The sequence below is a fragment of the Anomalospiza imberbis genome, chromosome 6 (genome assembly GCF_031753505.1).
Source record: "Anomalospiza imberbis isolate Cuckoo-Finch-1a 21T00152 chromosome 6, ASM3175350v1, whole genome shotgun sequence".
NCBI classification, from domain to species: domain Eukaryota; kingdom Metazoa; phylum Chordata; class Aves; order Passeriformes; family Viduidae; genus Anomalospiza; species Anomalospiza imberbis.
This window is the reverse complement of record NC_089686.1, coordinates 23,461,404-23,477,434: the sequence shown is the minus strand read 5'-3', so window position 1 is coordinate 23,477,434 and position 16,031 is coordinate 23,461,404. Positions and strand designations below refer to the sequence as shown.

Below are 16,031 nucleotides of genomic sequence, written 5' to 3'. Positions count from 1 at the left end.
AGGTCAAGGATTTTCAGCATTTCACCTATAAGAAGAATTATTAGTAACACAGGAAAAAAAAAAAAAGGGGGGGGGGGAGAAGGGTCCCCTCCTCCACCCACCCTCCCCAGAGGAGAGCCCGCTGAGGGCAGAGTGCTTTTATGTGCAAGTGGGAGGGAAGGAGAGTGTTAGAGCTTCAGAGGGAAATGCTTTGATCTTGACTTTGAATCTCCTTCAGTTCCCAGCTCTCCCCCACACTCCCACCTATGGCCAGGACCACAGGATGTGGCCAGGACTCCTAGTACTTGCTCAGTGCTATGGTACTTCACTTGCTGTTTCACATTTAATTTCCTCCTGTGCACCTGGGAGCCTCACAGAGGCCTTGTGAAGCAAGAGCACAGTGCCAACACCAAGTTCAAACTTTCCTCCCCATCTCACAGAATGGGAAGAGAAAGGGAGCCCAGCTGGACAGAAGCTAGAAGGGAAAAGAGCCCCGAGATGAGCAGAGGTGAATTAGAGATGGGACCTACTCTCAAGGCTCTGGTACCCCAGGGCGGGGGGCAGGCAGACCCAGCTCTCCTGTGCATCCTGGTGCATTAGACTGGTCAGTGTTGAACATGACCCAGAAGATGAACTGGGAAGCAGTAACCATTAGGAGATGGACAGGGAGTGGCTCTCAGAAGACAGCATTGATGTCCCCATGTCCCACAAAGAGTTACTTTAAGGTGGAGAGAGGAGAACAGCAATGAGAGCCCTTGGATGTCATTGCACAATTGGAAGGAGGTGGCACTGACAAGTGTTGGACAATGGGGAATGACCCTGAGTTCTGATTCACTTCAAAGGAAGAGGACTATAGGGTGTGAGAGAGACTTAGGGGCCTCCAGTCTCTTGTCCAAGGTGGGATCTAATGTGTAGGCAAGTTCCTCACTTCCCTTGGGAGATGAAACTCCTGTCTGGGCTTTCCCCTTAAGCTGTCTTCAAGTTCAGGCCAAATACTTCTGCCATCTGTGTTGCCCCTTTTTTCCTCAGCTGAAGTCACTCCTGTTAACTGCTCTCCTTTGCTGAGGCTGATGTACTTGAATATCCCTGCCTGCCAGTTCTCACTTCAGCACCACTAAATAGGCTTTTTCCTCACATCATCTCCTATCTATAAATCAATCACTCCAGCTCTGCTACTCCTGGCTGAAAACTTGCTATAGTTTGTTACTTTCCCTTTCAGTATGATGTAAGCAGACCTGTCTGCCAGTGTCCAGCACTGACCTGGCCATGCACAGACCGGAGGGTGCATCACAGGACTCTGCAGAGCCCAACCATTGCTCTCTCTGAGCATCACTTTAAGGGCTTCAGCACAGACGTGAGGCAGTGGGTTCAAAGGTGGTTTCAGGTCTGGGAATGAGAAGTACCAGATAATGTGAATGCCAAAAAAGAACTTCTGTTATTCACAGTAAACAAGTTACTACAAAAATTGCAGTGGACTTCACGTTTTCCAGGTCTCTCTTGGGCAATATTGCACCAGAACCCCTTGAACTTCCTTCTCCCTAAGACTGGTAGGCATATTGCAGCTGCAGCAACCCGATTTCTGTTGCCAGTTTAGGCTGCAAGCTCTGCTCATTGCTCTTTCCTTGTGCAGCAATGCCAGGCACAGGAGAGAAAGCCGCCACAACAGTAGACACTTAGGACCCTCCTAGAAGTTCCCATGCTCTCATTCCATCAGCCTCTCTACAGTCCCAGCTCCTCTGACTTCCCAGAGAGATTCAAATTCTGCAGTGCTCTGGAGTGAGAAAGGTGGGAAAAACAGAAGCCAGGGCACCAGCAATGACTGTAAGAGGATAGATGTGTCAATTTAGCCCATGTATAGATCATAAATAGGTCATAAAGTAGTGTGGATCAACCTTTTGCAGCTCCAGAAGTGGTTTTGGCAACTGGTCCACAGTCTGACCTGCCCCAAATGGCATTTGGCTGCCCAGGTGTTTCAGTTATGTCCCGTCCTCTCTGAATAGTCTCATCTGGTCCGCCCATGGACAGCCCTGCAGTGGGTAGGGTGTTCTGACTCCCCCCACTCCTGGAGGTCCCCTAGGTGGGACTGGGGAACTTTCCTGATGGGGTGGATAGCTGAGCGTTTAAATGTTGTCCCCATGTGTGACACTGTCAAGATTGTCACATTCCAGTGACAGAACCAGAGCAAGCCCTGTCTTCTTATACAAGAACTCAGCACCAACTCCTTTAGACATCCTTCCTCATGAGGTTCAAGCCAACAAGAATTTTATCTGCTGAACAAAGAGGTTGCTCTTGACCTGGGAGAAGACTCTGTGCCCAAACTTGGAGCAGTAAAACCTGCCTTACAGTACATCTGGTAACATGGTGCCTGGAGACTCCCCATAGCTGGACATCACCTTTTCTCTGAGCCTTGTCTGGGAGAGAATGGGCTGCAAGCAGGCAGACAGAAAAGCTTCTGCCAGCCATGGCTAAACTGCAAAGGTCTCCATGGTTGTAATGATGAAGAATCCTGCACCAAAGCAGGAAGCACTCTGGTCCCCCACTGAACTCCTCCAAGGAACAGAAAAATGCTAACTACTTGTTTATAAGCTGGAAGCGGGTGTGTGCAGTCATCTGCATAACAGAACTGCCCAAGCTGTCTCTTTGTGTGTTTTCCAGCTCCTATGTTAATCACTGACCCTGCTGACTCCGGCATTTACCAGTGTCTCACTGCCCTGTGAGCACCGCTTTGCATTTGCAACCGAAGAAGTTAAAAGGATGAAGGATGAGAATGGAAGCTCAGCAGCTGTGGATATGAACACCAGCCTGCCAGAGGGGAAAAGAGCCAGGACTGGACAGGTTGATAGAGAGAGTGGAGCTGGCTTTGGAAGATTGTCTGAAGGGGATAAAGCTCACCAGGGAATGGCTGAGGTCTCTCTTCCTTGCACTGTAGCTTCTCTGGGTCTAGTGTGAGAGACTTTGAGTCCTGAAGGCCAGGGTTCAGTGTCACCTGGGGTGATGACTCCTGAGGCTGGAAGGACTCTCAAGCAGCCAGTCCACAGCTTCCAGGGAACCCTTTCCTCCTGTCAAACCCTCCCTGCATTCCTGGGATCAAATGTGAGACAGAAGAAATGGGAAAAACTGCTCTGGGTTAAGTGCTTCTGGGCAGTGAAGGTATGCCTTGACTTGTGCAGCAATGCTTGCTCCTGGACTACGGTGCAAGCGAAGGCAGCAGGAGAGGGAGCTGGGCACATTTACCCTTTGAAATATCTGTGTTGAGTTGCTTCCTGAATTGCACAGGAATCCTATACATGGTGTTTCCATGAGCCCTCCTGCCCTCACGTTGCCAAATGCTGCAGCAGAAATGAGCGCCACACTGAGGTTCCCCAAGAGCAGAGACATGTGGGGCAGGAAGCCCTTACTCTCTCTGGCATGAGGAGTTACTTTGTGCCCCTCGCTGGATTTGGGCAATTGTGGCAGGTTTCAGGTTGGTCCTCCCCAGGGATAAACTGAGGAGAGGAAACTAGATACTGCCTGCAACCAGAGCTGCACACACACAAGAAGCACTGACACAGTTAGTGAAGATCCCAACTCTTCCCTCTTGACCAAACTATGACCCCGTCATTAAAATGCACTCAGGCCTCACACCCAGGACCAGATGGGCTCCTTGGGTTCCTGTTTTGGGGTGGTGTAGGTTGGGATGAGACAGGTTCTGGAGGAAGCTCTAGAGTTCTGGACACGTGGAGAGGCCATAGGGTGGAGGAGGTGTTGACAACTTAGCAATGCTGGATCGATGCTGGAACGAGGTGCTTGATGTGCTGGCTGTTTGCACAGCCTCACGTGATGCCCAAGAAACAGGATGAAGCCATTGTGAGAGTGGGAGTTAAGGAGTGGGACCTCAGCCCTGAGATTAGGTTGAGGAGGCAGCAGGGCAGAGATAATGGGGAAAAAGACAGCTCCACTGAGGGCCCAGGTATCAGCAGACGGATATAGGGCTGTCCAGAGCTGAGGACAGGGAAAAGGTTTCTGTAATTTGGGTGCCTCCCACAGACAAATGAGAAGGTTTTGACGGGCAGCTTTGTCTGCATTAGGAGTCCACGGGTCCCACCAGTCTGGCCTTGCTGGTGAAAGGGCACCACTTAGGAAGGAGAGAGGAAAGGGCATCTCCTAGCTAGCAGGACAGAAGGACCGTGACCTTGTCAGGAGCAAGCCGGGAGAAGGGAGCAGACACACATACAGGCTGTGCCAACCCTTGGGCTGCAGTGAAACTCACCTGGGACATGCCTGCTCCCCGTGGGCCACGATGCTTGCCCCACGCAGGCGCCCAGCTCCCACCCCGTGGCCCCAGTGGGCTCCGCCACTCGCCATGGGGCTGCAAGCCCGGGCGGGATGTGGGGTAAGAGGATGCTTTGGGGCGCAGGGTGCCTGGGCGCTCCGGGGCGCAGCGGGGCAGGGCGGCCCGAGGCGGCGGGCCCTTTAAGTGAGGCGGCGGCGGCACAATGGCCATTATCACTTTAGCTTTGGAAGTGACCCCCGGCCCGCTCCGCTTTCATCTGGGCCGGGGCCGCGGGGATGGCCCGCTTCCTGCCGGGGGAGGGGAGGGCGGGGGCCGGCGGGGAGGGGAGGGGAGGGGCGGCCCGGCCCGGGTCGGCCCGGCCCGGCGCCGCACGCGGCCGGCCGCTCCCGGGGGTCACTGCGGGGCTGGCACCGGGGCGGCCGCGGCTCCGCGCCGCTTCCTGCCGCCGCCCTTAAAGGTGCGGGGCGGCCCAGGGTGCGGGCTGGGCGTGACTTGACCCGCGGAGTCAGGTGAGTGCGGAGCCGTGCTGGGCGCCGTCGGGGCCGCGGCTCCTCGCCTCCTCGCCATCCTCGCCTCCTCGCCATCCTCTCCAAAGCCGCGGGCTGTCCCGCTCTGGCGGCACCATCCCGGGGCGGGAGGGCGTCCCATCCCGTTCTGCCCTCGGTCTCCGCTCGGCAGCTACCCGGGCACCGGCGGCCTCTCCCCCGGCCCGGGGCTGTGTGTCCCTTTGTCTCCTGGCGAGGGGAGCGGCTGCCTGTGCTCCCACCCGGGGTGCGGGGCCGTCCCCGTCGCGGGGCAGCCGCACAGAGCCACCTCCGCCGCCTTCGGGAGAGGCGTGAGCAGCCACGGGTGCCTGGGGCTGGGGGTATCTGTCAGGCGCCGCCCGCACCCGAGCGCTCAGTGCCCCCGCCCGAGGGGTTGACGAAGCCGGGCTTGGCTGCAGCGCTTCGGCCTAGGTTAAGGTGGGTCTGGGGCTTTTCCTACTCCCGGTGAGCGATGCCCCATTTGTTAGCTTCGGTGGATATGGCGATGTTGGCAGATGGAGCAGGCATCCTGCTGCCTTTGATGCTTGCCCCTGGAGCTCCTCCGGTGATATTTCTAGCCTAGACAACTGCTGGAGGCTACCACTTCTGTGCTCCTGCTGTACGGTCCCGGTGGTTCAAATATCTTGCTCTCGAATGAGAGCCTGTACCCCTGGGGTGGCGTGAACCCGCAGCTGGGGCGGGGAAGTGAGCCACTTTACCCAGGTGGGCTGCGGTGCATGAATACCCCTGCTCCTCTGGGGTACATGGGATCTTTGGCAGTTGGGGCTGAAGTCTCTTGGATTCCTGCTGGTGGGAGCATTTTGGGACTGGCTGGGGGAACTTGCACTACTGGATGCCACCAGCCCATCAGTTTAGGTGAGGGAACGTGACCTGCAGCTGTTTCCTTATCTGTTACAATGCAAAAGTGGCCAGGTTAGGTAAAACCTTTATCAGCAGCAAAAAGCTCCCTTGGTTACTTCTTGGTGCTGAGGTGGTTTAGTGAACACTTGTCTGTCGTGTTCAGCATGCTTCCCTGGTGCTGTACAGGGAGAAGTGTTCCCTTTGCATCGGGTCCTCTGTGCTGAGAGCTGCTGGGTTTCATCTGGCCATGAACCAAGCCCCCCAGCTTGTCTGACTTCTGCTTCTGATTTAGCCAAGCCTCTCACCACCTGCCCCAGGAGTTCCCTGCTGCTGATTCAGCTGTGGGTTTTGCCTTAGGATTGCTCTGGGAAGCAGGAGCTGACAGTGACATTGAGGTTGTGGATTTATTGCTGAAGAAAAGGATTAATGACCATTAAGCTGTGCCTCCAGCTCTCCCTCTCTATATCCTTCAGTCTATAAGGGGGTGGGAAATGCCTACTAGGACAGAAATACCAAGGTTGTTGCTGGTGCTCTCTAGTCTTATGTCAGCTATGTCCTCACCCCCTTCTGGGTGAAAAAAGTCTGTCTTGCCTTTCTTGGCTCTTCTGGTGGGACAGTGCTCAGTGACCTTGGCTGCTGCCAGGGGAGGTGGCTGGCTCCTAAAGCATTTGACAGACCACAGAGAGGGAGGACTTGGGCTCAGTCAGCCCTATAGTTGTCCTGAGTTGTGCCTTTGTTTCAGCTCCTCAAGCACATGTCACTCAACATAGGCTTAGTCAAAATTTCTATAAACTACTGTAAATTTCTACAGACTTCTAGGAAAATAACAATGCAGATCTGACCTGAAGTGACAATTCCATGCCTTCTCAGACCAGGATTTAAGGACAGGTTTTTCCTCCCTGCTTCACAGCTGTGTGCATTTGCCTGTGTTTGTCTCTAGTAACTGATGCCCTACAGCTGTGGGAGCAGCTGTAAGAACGTTCTGGCCACTGACATGCAGGAGATTGTGGAGAAGTTTGGAGCAGGGGAAGGGATGCAATTGCTGACCACCTGTGATCTGATTAAAGGCAAGGGGCAGCAGCAGCACAGAGGCTCCTTGTGATGAAGAACTTGTATGTGTCAATGTGATTCTGTGGCACCTCATGTGGTTTGTTCATGGCCAGGGTCTGTAGATGTTACAGCACTAATAACCATATCTGCAGCAGGGCTGAAAACTGGGAAAGTGCTGGCTGGACATCTGCTTTACTATTGAGCTGCTGCTTTTCCTGCTTCTGCTGTTCCTCTGTGTACCCACAGAGCTGTGAGTGCATAGTAATACCTGTGAAGTGTTGAGAGAAGGTGAGCTCTGGCTGGCCTGTGAACTGAGCAGGCTGCAAAGTGATGCCATACATATCCGGCATGATATAAGAATGAAGCTTAGGAGAAAATGGAGGAGATTTGGCTTCTTGAGTGAGGTGTTGTGGTCCCTGGGAGAAAACTGGCCCAAAACGGGGAGAGTAGGCTGGCTAGGCAGAGGCCTGAGCTGTCTGACTGTGAAAGGATGCTGAAGAGGGCTGCACTGATGAAGCTGGAGCTAAGAGCCATGCAGCCATCATGAAAGCCCCTGGAGTGGTGGGGACAGAACCACGTAGGAATCCAAAAGCTGAACAAAGCTTTTGGATTCCTTTGTGGAATCCAGTAGAAATACAAAGCTTTGACCCCTTGTATTTCATGAGTGGGAACTGGCATGCAGAGGGAGGTAGGACAGGACTGGGACCGGCTCAGGCAGAGAGGAGCGCTCCATAAAGACTCTGAAATACCCACTCAGTGCTTACACTCTCTCTGTACTTTTGGGTTGCCTCCTGCCTGGTAGCTTGTCTAGAAGCCCTCCTTTTGTGCCTTCTCCTTAGCTGGTGGTGTGTGTTAGCTGAGCAGCAAGTGACATCTAGTGTCGGCTCAGGTAGCAGTAGCCGTGGCTTGGGCTGGCTCTGTCACTTCCATCCGAGGTTCTGTGACAGTTTTTGGTGCATGCAATGGGTGCAGCTGCGGTGCCCTGCTCTGAGGGAGAAGGCAAGCTCCTTGCCTCTTCTTCTGTTGAGCTTGAGCAGCTTGATCCAGGTCCGTCCATGGCCCCATACAGAGTGGTTCTGTCACAGGTCCTTTCCTGCAGAGATGACAAATGTTTTCCCTTTGGGGGAAACTCTTCTCTCTGGGTGCTGCTAGGGGAGTAGTAAAATGGAAATGATGGAGCCAGTAGAGGGAGAGGTGGGTGTAGGGGTGATGCCAGGCCAAAACCAGGTATGCAGTGGTAGCACATGACCTGGCTTCCGACCCCATGGATGCAGTCACTCCTTAGTTTTGCGTGGACAAGTGGAGGATGTGTGCCATATGTGCTGCCCACAGGAGGTCACTGGTGAGCAAACTGAGCCCATGTTCCACTCCCAGGTCTGCCTGGTGAGGATCGGGGCTTCCTCCTTTGTGCTTGGAATGTGCATGGTGGCCTTTCCTCTACCTTTTTCCTCCATCCTGTCCTTTGGGCAGGAGCTGGACTTGGAGGCCAGGTCATTGCCAGTCTGGAGTGTGCACTGTCTTCATGTCCCGTGACTTCTTTATTTTTGCCATCCTTCAGGATGATCCAGAGGCACCAGCTGGTGCAGTCTGTGCTGCAGGAGCTCCAGGAAGCTACCGAATGCTTTGGTCTGGAGGGTCTCACCAGTGCTGCGCTGGAGGCAGAGAGGACCTTGTCATCTTTCTCCCTACCTGGCTATTGTGGAAGTCAGTTCCAAGAGGAGCTGGAGGTTGACCGGGTAGCAAGGAGCCTCTATCCTGAGGATGCCCCAAGTAACATGCTGCCCCTTGTTTGCAAGGGTGAGGGAAACCGCCTCTTTGAGGCTGCTAGTGTGCTGCTCTGGGGCAACCCCAGCCTCAGCCTGGAGCTGCAGGTGCGTACTGTGGTGGAGATGCTGCTGCACAAACAATACTACTTGAATGGCATGATTGATTCCAAAGTGATGCTGCAGGCTGCCCGCTATTCCCTCTGCACTGAGGAGACCCCAGAGATGACCAGCCTCCCCATGGCTATCCTGGAAGCCATCTTTGATGCTGATATCAAAGCTACCTGTTTTCCTGGCACCTTTGCCAACATGTGGCATGTTTATGCTCTTGCCTCAGTACTGCAGTGTAACATCTACTCCATCTATCCCATGAGCAACTTGAAGATCCGACCCTATTTCAACCGGCTCATCCGGCCCAGGAAGTGTGGCCCACGAACCTCCACGCTACACATCATGTGGTCAGGACAGCAGCTCTCCCGGCAGGTCTTCAAAGCGCAGTACTTTGTGGCTGTGGTTGGCCTGGAGGAGCTGGAACCCACAATACCTTCACCAGAGCCTCCTGTCCAGCCCATGAAGACCCTTGAGCTGCTGAACAGTGACCCCCAGTTGACCTACTCCAACCTGCGTGACCGCTACAGCATCACCAAGAGCACCTTCTACCGCTGGAAGCGCCAGTCTCGTGAACACCGGCAGAAAGCGGCTGCCAGGTTTGCAGCTAAACACTTCCTCCAGTCCTGCTTTCAGGAGGGCAATGTAATCCCCCTCCAGCACTTCCGACAAATGTTTCCAGAAATCTCCCGATCCACATACTATGCTTGGAAGCACGAGATGCAGAGCATGGTCAATGGGGATACCTCTGCTCTGTCTGAGGCCCACAGGTTGCAGGAACTTCACAGGGTTGTCCCAAAAAAGGCTGATGTGAATGAGCCAGCAAATCCACAGGGGAGCTTAAAATCCTCAAGTCCTTCCCCAGATCCCATTCAAGCAGGAATCTTTATGCAAGGAGCCAAGTCCTACCTGGAGAAATGCATTTCCATGAACACTCTGGTGCCTTACAGATGCTTCAAACGCAGCTTCCCAGGCATCTCCAGGTCCACTTACTATAACTGGAGAAGAAAAGCAATCAAGGAGAACCCCAACTTCAAACATCCCCAGTCACCCTTGGATAACCAGAAAACTCTAGCTATAGGAAAGCCATTCCTGCAGTTGAAGCCAAGCAGTGTGCCTGTTAGGAAGAGACGGAATGGAGACAGGCCAGCATCCAGGAGTCTCCTGCAGCTCCATCCTTCTCTGTGCTGGAGAAAGCAGCTGCGAGATGTGGCCAGGAGGCAGGTCCAGCAATGGCAGCTGCCATTCTGCAAGTACCGCCTGCGCTATCCATCTCTTTCCTCCACAGCCTACTGGTTTTGGAAGGGCAGTGGCCAAACCACTTGGCAGCATCGCCTACCCTGGAGCAGCTCCAGCCTGCCATTGAACCGTATGGCTTCCCTGGCACCTGCAAGAGTAGAGCCAGGCCTCAAACCACAGTGTCATTTGGAAGTAGCCACCAAGCACATAGATAAGCCAGTGCCTGCCATGCCGTGCAGCACCACCATTTCGGGCTATGCCGTGTCGGATAGAGCCAACAGCCGGATGTTTGTGATGGATGTGATCGCCACTGCCCAATTCAAGGCACAGGCCAAGCTGTTCCTGCAGCAGCGCTTTGAGTCGAAGACCTTCCCAACCTACAAGGAGTTCAGTGCCCGCTTCCCACTCACGGCCCGTTCCACCTATTACATGTGGAAGCGTGCTCTGCACGATGGGCTCACATTGGTGGATGCCTGAGCTGGCCACAACTCCTCTCCTGATGTGCCCTTTGGCTCTCTGGTGCAGTGTCCAGGTTGGGGCCTCGTTAATTTTTGTTCTGGTTCGGTTTTGTTTTGTTCCTAGTCTCTGGCTTTCTTTTTTGTGTGGTTCAATCAAGTGTGGGAGCATCCTCTCAGTGCCTATTCCCAGAGGCTGGAGGAGTGGAAGGAGAAGGCATTGAGTATCCCAAGGGAGAGGGGCCAGGTAATTTTCCTTTCTTTGTGCTCAGAGGGTGAGCAAGGGAGGTAATACTGTGCCAGTGTCATGGAATGCTGCTGGGCCTCATGAGATGAAGGATGTGAAAGTCTCTCTGCCCCAGCCAGTTGCTTGAAAGAGTAATGTGGATGTGCAGGATGAGCATGGAGGTGCCTAGCATCTCATCAGTGAGCAGAGTAATACTGGCTCAGCTGTAGGTGAGGAGAGGTTTGGGGAGTGCTCAGCTTTATGTAAGAAGCATCTTTGGGCTTTTCCAGCTAAGGAGAATTAAAGCTTCACTTGGGATGAGTGAAGCTCTGGCTTTTAATACCTGCCTCTGGCTGCCCTGATATTTCCTAGATGGAGCAGAGGCTGGTAGATGAGGGGACTTGTTTGTGTCCTCACTGTAATCTGTATGCTGGGAATGCTAAGATAGGAGTCAGTGTCTTTTGCAGGCTCTGGAGAAGCTGTCCCTGACCTTTCAGGTCTTGTAGCAATAACCTTTCACACAAACCTTTATTCTCTCAGCTGGCAGCTACCTTATTTTTCTAGGGTCCCTCTTCCCTGATGTCTAGGAGAATGCAGAGAGACTGCAACTTGTGTGCCCAGTGTCCCTGCATCCCCTGTGCTGTGCTGCAAGCAACATGGATACATATTTCTCACTTGTTAAGAAACCAAAGCAATAAAGACTCTTCCACTCCTAGTCCTGTGTGGTTTCTCGCTCCCACTGCATGATTTCTAGGCAAGGCTTTCCCCTCCCTCTCTGCTTTCTAAAACTGTCTAATGGGCAGGGAGAGACTGTGCATGCCTCAATCCCTGCTCCTGAGAAGGTCCTCTTCTGGTTCCTGGTGGGGATTGTCTGCTGCTTGATGTCTCCTCTCTGGAGGCCTGGCTGGAGCTGTGCTTTCCCTGATAAGAGCCTAAGGCTTGCTTTCCAGAACAGATGCAAGGCTGGAGATAGCCCTGTGTGACAGCAGGGATGCAGAGACAATGTCTGAGATGTTGGTAGTCCTGCCCTGAAGTGGTGGTGGTGTACTGGGAGGCTGAAACCACCTGTTTGTACCTCTGCCCTGTGAGCATCTTGAGGCATAAGGCTGAGGAGGTCTCTGCCTGACTCCAAAAAGCCTCATCCCCTTAGTGTGTGAGTTCTCCTGTGGTGTCTGTCAGCATGGCTGTGCAGGACTAAGCTGTAGGATGTCTAGGGCTGGCTGGTACCACTGGCTGTCACCACTGCTGTGGTGGCAACTGCAGTACCTGGTCTTGCTTCCCAGGACCCAGAGCAACCTACAGATGTTGGGGGAGAGCTTCCCATGCTCTGCATTTACAAGGTCAGCTCCTGAGGCTGGGTCAGCAGGACTGACTCTTGTCTTACTCTCAGGCCTTTGACAGTGCATTATGAGCTTTGGTGACCATGTTAAGAGGAGATGCCACAACATATGTGGTGTGTCTGTCCCAAATCCATCCCCCTGCTCTGCCCCACCCCCTCCCAAAATTGCTCGCAAATAACTTGTTTTTCCTTAAGGTGGCTGGAACCTGTTACTGGCTGCTGCAGCCCAGTCCTGTTCCTGATGTAGTCTGGCTTCACTCCCTGTAAGCCTCCTAGGCAGAGGGGCCGTATGCTAGAAAGTTCTGCTGAGCTTTCTTCTGCAGCAGCCTGCAGGAGAAAGGGTGCTCAGGGTTGTCCTGTGGTGGGGCAGCCATGTTGAACCAGGATCTGGGGCATGCCTTAAGAAACCATTTAGCTCCTTGTCCTTGGTGATGGTGGGATCTGACCACTGCCCATCCACTCCAGGTGTCCTCTGTGGTCCCAGAGGAGGGTTTCTGGGACACTTGCTGTTTTGGGAAGGGAGGCACATAAGGAGCAGGGAGCTGCTAAGTGGAGCTGTGTGCTGCTGCAGAGAGCCCTGGGCTCTGTGTCATGAAGTAATTGAAGTAATTGGCTGCCAGGGAGGACTCATCAATGAGCTCCTCTCAGGGAGTGAGCTGATAATTACTGCAGAAAGATTAGCTATGTCTCCAAACTGCTGGAGGCTGGAGATAGCTGCTTTCAGCAGCAGTGGTGGTTGCAGCAGCAGCTATGAAAATGGATGGAAGACACCCCCCACTCTAAGTGTTCCCTGCCATGCCTGAGCCAAGGGAAGCAGCAGCAAGGGTGGGTTTTCTGATAGTGGGTGGTGCCAACATGGGCCCTATTTGGGTAGCCATGAGGCTGGGGCAGACTGTGCCTGCTGGCAGGGCTGGGGCATCCATCAGCATGGCACAGCACAAGGGGTGGTGGTCAGGTGCTGCTGGGGGTAGGTGGGCATCAGGAGAGTCTGGGGGAGCCTTTGTGGTGTGGCCCAGTGCTCTACAGGATGAAGGAATGGCTTCTGCTTCACATCACCCAGCTCTCCCTGAACTGTGAGCACTGCATGCATCACACCTGGCCAGTTGCAGTGGCCAGTTGCAGGATGAACCTCTTTTGGGTACTGGGCTGCACAACCCTTTGCAAGACAATTTTTAGAAGCCCTGGTGGAGAGATCTAGGTGTAGTATTTTCCCTGCCCTTAGCTGGATGCCTGGGTGGGGCATGGTGGGGAAAATAATACTTATTTCCCTCCCTATGCCATGATGGCAGCAGGCCATGTTGGATCACTGCCAGTTGGCATCACCTAAATGGTGAGCGCTTGTTTGTTATTGGTGTAGTTTGTGGCCAAGCAGAGTTTAAATGAGGAGAAATTGTAGCGCTTGATTGGTAAATGTCATGCTGCTATCACACTGAGCTGGTGCTGGGAGATGAGTTTGAGGCTGGCTCTGCTGCTCCGCATCACACTGCCAGGCACGGGATGGTGAATCTCTCCCTTTGCACCTGGGCAGTGAGATTTAGCTCAGGTGTCACCTAAACTTCTTCACAGACAAGTGCTTATAAATACTGACTCCAGAACAGATGAAAATTAAAAGGTGACTGAAAAGCAGAAGCTGGGGGGCTGCAAAGCACATAGGGACCAGCCTTTTGCTTACCTGTAATTTAGGGCTCTCCTCTGCCCTGCCACTAAGGCATCTCATCTGCGTCCATGGGATGAGTGTGGAAGGTGGGCAGCGCAGTGCAGCAGAGCCTGCCCAGGTGCTGTGGGAACAGTTGATTGTGCCCAAGTAAAGCTTTGGGACATTCAGCTGATACATGTTACCTCAAGCACGGCTTTGCCTCCAGATTCTGCACAGGCAGCTTGTCTGTTGGTGCAAAGAGCAATAGTGTTGATCTTAAAAGCACATCAAGGTGGCAAAAGGGTTGCATTTCACAGGATAGCTCCTGTGCTTTCCTGGGATCATCAGAGTGGAGAAGTAGCAGCAGCAGGAAGATAGAGAAGCCAGAGCCACCACTCAAAACTGCTCATGTGCTGATGAGCATAGCAGCAATTCATTATCAAGAATATCTGTGTGGGGAGGGGAAAAATGATGAAAAGAAAAAGAGGGGAAAAAACAGATTATTTTTATCAGTCTCCTGCATAATTCCCTCCATAGGTCCAGACTACAGGCAACTAGTGCTGCCAAACCAATTCAGTTGTTCAAACAGAATCTTTTTCCTTCTGTGTCCCAGGGGTATTTGTGGGGAACCATCTGCTTCTGTCCCAGCAGGTTACGCCAGCCACTGCCAGTTCCTGTTCCCTGTTCTTCTACCACCTGCTCTGCCTCCTTTCAATTAAAATTCATCTCATGTGCTGTGGCTGAAAATGTCTTCTGGAGTCCAGCTGTGGCCCATCCCTGCCCTGCCATTAGGCTTCATGAATATTTTTTTACTGAAGCAATTACCCAAACATCAGATCTGCCTTTTTCATGTTAGAGCAATGGCTCAGGCCATTTCCCTGGTTGCTGCCAGCTGAGGACCTCTCTGCTTGCTGCAGCAATTCCTGCTGGCAACACTTCATTGCATTTCCCTGCATTTCATCCCATCTCCACCACTCCTGCCTTCAAGGTAGCCCAGTTCTATTCTTCTGCATTTCAAAACCCTCCTAATTTGTCTCATTAGCAAATGACACTCTTTCCTATGCCAGCTTGCTAGTGAAAATATGGAAGATCAATCCTCATATAGATGCTCAAGGATTTTGCCCTCCAGCCCAACTGATCTTCTAAAATATCAACAGCCCATTAATACCTGTCTTAGCCTTCTTGGACAGCCTTTCCTCTTCTAGAAAAGAAGTACGCTGATGTGTAAGGCTATTTTAGCACAGTCAACATCTGGAAAATACTGCACTTTTGGAGAAAGTACTCAGGTATGAAAGCAGTTTAGGAAGCAAACTTTCCTTTTTCTAGCCTAATACTGTCAAGAGTTTGGTGCCTATGCCTAGACTTTGATATAGTATTTTGAGGATGGCATTTCAGAAGATATTGCACTTATATTTGCATTTCATTTCTCTTCCCCTGGCATCTTCTTTTACTGATCTCCCCATCCCTTTGCCATCACTTTGGTAACTGTAGTGCTGGGAAAGGTAGGAGAGCTGTGGCAGGATGGACACGCTCCTGCCAAACTCAGGTGCTTGAGAATAAAGTTATATCTTCAAGGCACTTCCATAACTGGGCAGGGAGCCTGCCTGGGTGGCTGGAAGGACCCCCTTGCCCATTGGGCTGTCCCTCAGCTCTCTGGGCCAGGAGAAGGCAGTACTCTGCACTCTGACTTCTGTGAGAAACGGGGATTGATCCTGCCTGACATTTTGATTAAGCAACAAGATTTATTTAGAAATGAAGTCAGTAAATACTGAAAGGATTAAAACCTGGTTAAGCATTGTGTCTCCAAAAGTAGATGGATTGCAGAGTGGGGGCATTTCTGCTGGGAAACCTTCAGAAGATGGGAGCAAGTTGAGCACAGCCCTGCAGCCAGAAAAGCTCCTGAGGAGAAATGGGCAGGAGTGGGGCAGAGTGGGGGGGAGAAGAGAGGCTCTTCCACTGCTGCCCCCATCCCACTCTCTGGCATAGCTGGAGGAGCAGCACCAGGTTCTCTGCTCAGGGGAGAGCCTGCTGATTTTGGGTGGGGAGACACAGACTCTGTCTGGCCTAGGAACTCCTAAGTTGGGTGCTTCTGACACCTGTAAGTCTTGAGTCTCCTAATCTTCTGAAGTACCATTAATGAGAATATTTAAATTGCATCTTCAACATACACCTACTAAAGGGCATTTGTGGTCCGTCTGCAAAGGCCTTCCTTGCTTTTGAGATCCAGCCCATACATCAACTGGAGCAAAACCAGGGTCAGCTCAGATGAGCAGCACACCTGCAGATATGGTCCCCAAATGTCCCTGTGCTTGGACACCACCAGGACATGGAGTGGAACAGTGGAGAGGGGACTGTATTGGTTACAGTCCCTTGGCACCACAAGGGATAGATGAGCAGTGGAGGGTGGTGCCAACACCCTCCTGTGTCACCCTCACTAACCAAGCTCTCCAGAGACATCACAGCAAGCCCTGTCACTCTCCAGTGACCATGGAGACAAGCATATGCCTTGTCCTCAGGAAGGTGTCCCCACCTAGTGCTCTGTCCCCTCTTGACAGCACTTGTCCTCTTGCCCCATGGG

At 52.8% G+C, this 16,031-nt stretch overlaps 1 protein-coding gene and 1 pseudogene across 2 annotated transcripts; both read left to right on the top strand.

Moving 5' to 3' along the window:
- Positions 1-3,798: 3,798 nt before the first annotated feature.
- LOC137476515 (myosin heavy chain IB-like) lies at positions 3,799-4,748 on the top strand (annotated as a pseudogene).
- On the top strand, positions 4,611-11,193 carry VRTN (vertebrae development associated). 2 transcript variants are annotated; one of them, XM_068192833.1, is made up of 2 exons: positions 4,611-4,761; positions 8,246-11,193. In XM_068192833.1, exon 2 carries the CDS (start codon positions 8,247-8,249, stop codon positions 10,272-10,274), a length of 2,028 nt encoding a protein of 675 aa, XP_068048934.1. In that variant the 5' UTR covers positions 4,611-4,761; position 8,246; the 3' UTR covers positions 10,275-11,193. The 2 variants fall into 2 exon arrangements, with proteins under 2 accessions (XP_068048934.1, XP_068048935.1); XM_068192834.1 differs by lacking the exon at positions 4,611-4,761 and adding an exon at positions 6,539-6,975.
- Positions 11,194-16,031: the final 4,838 nt, after the last annotated feature.